The following is a 4,286-nucleotide window of genomic DNA, read 5'->3' as shown; positions in this document are numbered from 1 at the left end:
GTGTGTGTGTGTGTGTGTGAGAGCAAGAGAGATAGGCAGAGGAAGAGAAATCCAGGAAAAAAAGTGAAAGTTCAGCTGGAGGGGACACTTTCTAATTAGATAGAGGGGGAGGTAAAAGATGGATGCACCTTGATAAAGCCAAACTGAAATAACATATAGCAAAGTCCGAAGTAGATCGTCGACAGTGGGAAATGACATTGGATAACTTGCACGTAAAAGGGTAAAAATTACACATTTCTAATCTCTATGAATTGCGATCTAAATCCCTCAAAACGTACAATTTTATTGCAAATAATTCTCTGATTCATATTGAACACGCTCAAGGGCTTGTGTGATGTCAAGGATTTTTAAGGCTAGTCAAAGAAAGACAGAAAGATAGACAGAAGAGAAAAATATATAAGCAGCTCAGCCACAACCTCCCCTGATTTCCCCTGATAAGGCAGATTACACAGGGAACAACTGGTGGCGTGTGTGTAAATGTAAATGGACTGTTCTTATATAGCGCTTTTCTAGTCGTAACAACTGCTCAAAGCGCTTTTAAATAGTAAAGGGACCATTCACCATTCACACATATTCATACGCTGTGGCTGAAGCTGCCGTACAAGGAGCCACAAACACTCACACACATTTACACTCCGAGGGTGCAGCATCGGGGGCAACTCAGGGTTCAGTGTCTTGCCCAAGGACATTTCCACATGGGACTGCAGGGCCAGGGAACGAACAACCTTCTGATTGACAGGCGACCGCTCTACCCCTGAGCCACAGCCGCCCCCAGTGTGTGTGTGTGTGTGTGTGTGTGTGTGTGTGTGTATGTTTTTGAGGCCTTCAAAAGCTTACTGGTTGGTTGGGTTCTTAAGGAAAAGATACAAGAAAAAAGAAAGGTGGTGTCAAAAATAGAAACTTTGAACCGCCCTCTTACAGACCATTAAGGACAAAGTTTATATTTTTAACATTAAGCACCCTTGGAACAGAGAGAGTGTGAGCGTGAAATTGACAAGGAGGGAGGATACCAGAGTTCACAAAGATAGACAGAACCAGAGAGAGAGAGAGAGAGAGAGAAAGGAATTGGGGGCTAATGGTCTGTGGGATAGTTGCATATTAGTTATTTAAAGTGGCAGCCATGGTTGAATTCACCATTCTAAGCAACCTTCCTGCATCTGCTGCAGTGGTTCCTTATTCTGCAGCTATTTTCCATTAGTACCCCAGTGATAGCCATGGTATAAGCTCTCCATCCTCTGCAAACATTTTAAATATGTGAAGTGATTCAGCATTATTGGGTAAAACTTTGCCTCTGGCTGGATTCCTATTTCCTGTGTGGAAATATTATTTTATTGAATATTCAATCAAGGGCCAGGTGCTGATAGCGGCAACACACTTTTCCTGTGCTGCAGTGTTGAATCAGACAATCTAGTTTTGGTCTTAGTTGGTGTGTATTTTATGACTAATAATGAACAGTTTTTATGGCTTTGATCATTTCTCTTTTGAATCACACCACAGACATTTGATGCTACGCTTCCGTGGCTCAAATGAATTATGATTTATTGTTGCATATTATCATGATTTCTTAGCATGATACTTTGCCACCCTCACACATGCTTACATGGTTATTTTGCCAAACTGATTCTAAACACGTAGAGACGGGTTGACCTTATTCGCACTCAGATTACTGTATTCCTGTTGCGTTTTATCTGTTACTCCCTTTTCATTTTTCAGCAGTAAAATAAATGATCCATGGGACTGTTCAGTATTCTAGTGTGAGACCCTTTGCCAGACATGATGATGGCTCCTTTGGGACTTTGACGGAGATGGAAAAGACTGTTGAGAGACATTTTGGTCTAGAAGCTAAAAATGAAAGGTGACATTCGTGATACTGCTCTGAGAGGCGGAGAGATGGAGAAATGCAGACATGTGGGTGTGCTTTGCATATGTGCATGTATGCAAGCTTGTACCCTTGTGTGTGCGCGCGCGCGTGTGCGTTTGTCTGTGCATGTGCCTGACAAAGTGAATAACTTCTTGAAAGGTCTGTGGCATGTTAAAGGATGTGTGGTGGTTTCAGGTTAGAGCAGTCAAACTCATGGCTTTCAATCTGATATTTCATCATCTGTTCACATACTACATGCAATGTGTATGTAAAAAGGAAACACAGGCTGACTTACAGGTCTGTGGTGTGTTCGGGGATGTGTGGAGGTACACGGGTCAGTTTGAGATTGGAGCAGTCAACCACTGTGCCTTCACAGCGACATTTCTCTGGACAAACCAGATCCTGGAAACACTCCCCGCTCAGACGACTACGATAGTCCTCCTGACCTGCAGAGGAAAGAGCAAGGAAAAGACCAAAAGGGAGAGAAAGGGACATGGGAGAAACAGAAAAACAGGGAGGGGGGACAGACAAAAGGATTGACAGCAGGGTCAAAGGGAAGGGAAGAAAAATAGCCAGGTAAATGAAGTTAACAGAGGAAGAAGAAGATAAAAAGAAAAAAAGAAAAAAAAGATGGAGGGCAAGGAGAAAGACAGAACCAGAGAGACAGAAAGTTCTCAATGTTAGACTCTGTAGGTATTTAATACAAATCTTGTCCCACAACACTAGATTTAAAGATGTTCCTATGTAAACCTTATAATGAAGGACAATATATTATACCAATAACCATTCAACCAATAGTAAAATGTGGATTTATAGAATCATTTTGATGATAAATGTTTAACCCTGGATGTTTTTATTTAACAAGTTGAGCCAGAGACCACTTCTGTTATTTAAATATAATGTGAGCAGATATTATTTATGATCGCCAGTGCCTGTGGACCAGAGCTGGTTTACAATATGCAGCACTTGTATTTGTGCACCACAAACACGCTTCTCATGGTTATCATTACCTCTCTTTTTTTTTTCAACCTCACTTGTCTATCTGTTCTCTGTCAATTTTACCTTTTCTGTTTTTCGCTACTCTCCTATGTCAGACGGGTTTTTATATTGGCAAAGACTACTTTCATTCTCTGTCTCCACTCTCTACTGGCACACACCCTTTATGGCTCATATGCTTTCTGCTCGTCCTTCAAGAACTAAGACCACCTTTTGAGGAGTCATTTGCAATGAACAACCTTGATCTGAAGTCAGTAAAAGATCACTGCTCTTCAAATTATGTCTATCTGTTGGAAGAATTGGTTGATTAGCTCATTTAAGTGGCAGAATACATGATATCTCTGGTTGGTCAGAAACCTTGTTGGTTTGCAAGTTGATTGAGAGAGCAAAGGTGCGAGTAAGGAAAGAAAGGGAAGGCAGAGGAAAGAAAGACAGAATATGGAAACCTGTATAACAGTATAAGCTTACTGTTTTTCTTAAAAGTCAGTTGGAGCAGTAAAGGATGAAGCGGTCTTTACAGAGGTGGTGGCATCACTCATACTAGGCACTGAAGCTCTGCCCACAGACAGTGGAGGCAGGAGTACAGGTGTGGCCATACCACATTTTGTCATATGAAAAGCAGGTGGGACATAGTGTGGGTATGGTTATAAAGATACAGTTGTGCTCAAAAGTTTGCATACCCTTGAAGAATTTGTAATATATATATATATATATATATATATATATATATATATATATATATATATATATATATATATATATATATATATATATATATATATATATATATATATATATACCATGTGTAAAGAAAACATGAGTGAGCAGGCAAAACACAAGTCTTTTATCTGCTATGGGATTTACATTGAACTGTAGGTCCTAACAGAATGGGACAATCATAAAACAAAACATGGCAACAAAGACAAAAATGAACTGACCACTGTTCAAAAGTCTACATACCCTTAGTTCTTAATACTGTGTATTGCCACCTTTGGCATCAATGAAAGCGTGCAGTCTTTTGTAATATTTGTCTATTCTTGCAGGTGGTATAGCTGCCCATTCATCTTGGCAAAAGGCCTCCAGTTCATGCAAAGTCTTTGGTTGCCTTGCATGAACCGCACGTTTGAGATCTCCCCAGAGTGGCTCAATGACATTAAGGTCAGGAGATGGTGATGGCCACTCCAGAACCTTCACCTTTTTCTGCTGTAACCACTGGAGGGTCAACTTGGCCTTGTGTTGGGGTCATTGTCGTGCTGGAAAGTCCAAGAGCGTCCCATGCGCTGCTTCCGTGCAGAAGAATGCAAATTGTCTGCCAGTATTTTCTGATAACATGCTGCATTCATCTTGCCATTAATCAATCTTCAAGATTCCCAATGCCTTTAGAGCTCACACGCCCCCAAAACGTCAGTGAGCCACCACCATGCTTCAC

The 4,286-nt window shown here is 40.9% G+C and overlaps 1 protein-coding gene across 2 annotated transcripts in view; it reads right to left on the bottom strand.

The window, feature by feature from the left end:
• The window catches only part of slit3 (slit homolog 3 (Drosophila)), a 241,373-nt gene that overhangs the window by 48,730 nt on the left and 188,357 nt on the right, over positions 1-4,286 (bottom strand). For both annotated transcript variants that reach the window (XM_032528032.1, XM_032528033.1), the window contains one exon: positions 2,157-2,307. In XM_032528032.1, coding sequence (XP_032383923.1) covers positions 2,157-2,307 — 151 coding nt within the window. The remainder of the gene's footprint in view (positions 1-2,156; positions 2,308-4,286) is intronic.

This window comes from Etheostoma spectabile, chromosome 10 (genome assembly GCF_008692095.1).
Source record: "Etheostoma spectabile isolate EspeVRDwgs_2016 chromosome 10, UIUC_Espe_1.0, whole genome shotgun sequence".
NCBI classification, from domain to species: Eukaryota; Metazoa; Chordata; class Actinopteri; order Perciformes; family Percidae; genus Etheostoma; species Etheostoma spectabile.
Note: the sequence above shows the minus strand (reverse complement) of the source record. Positions and strands in the feature narration are given on the sequence as shown.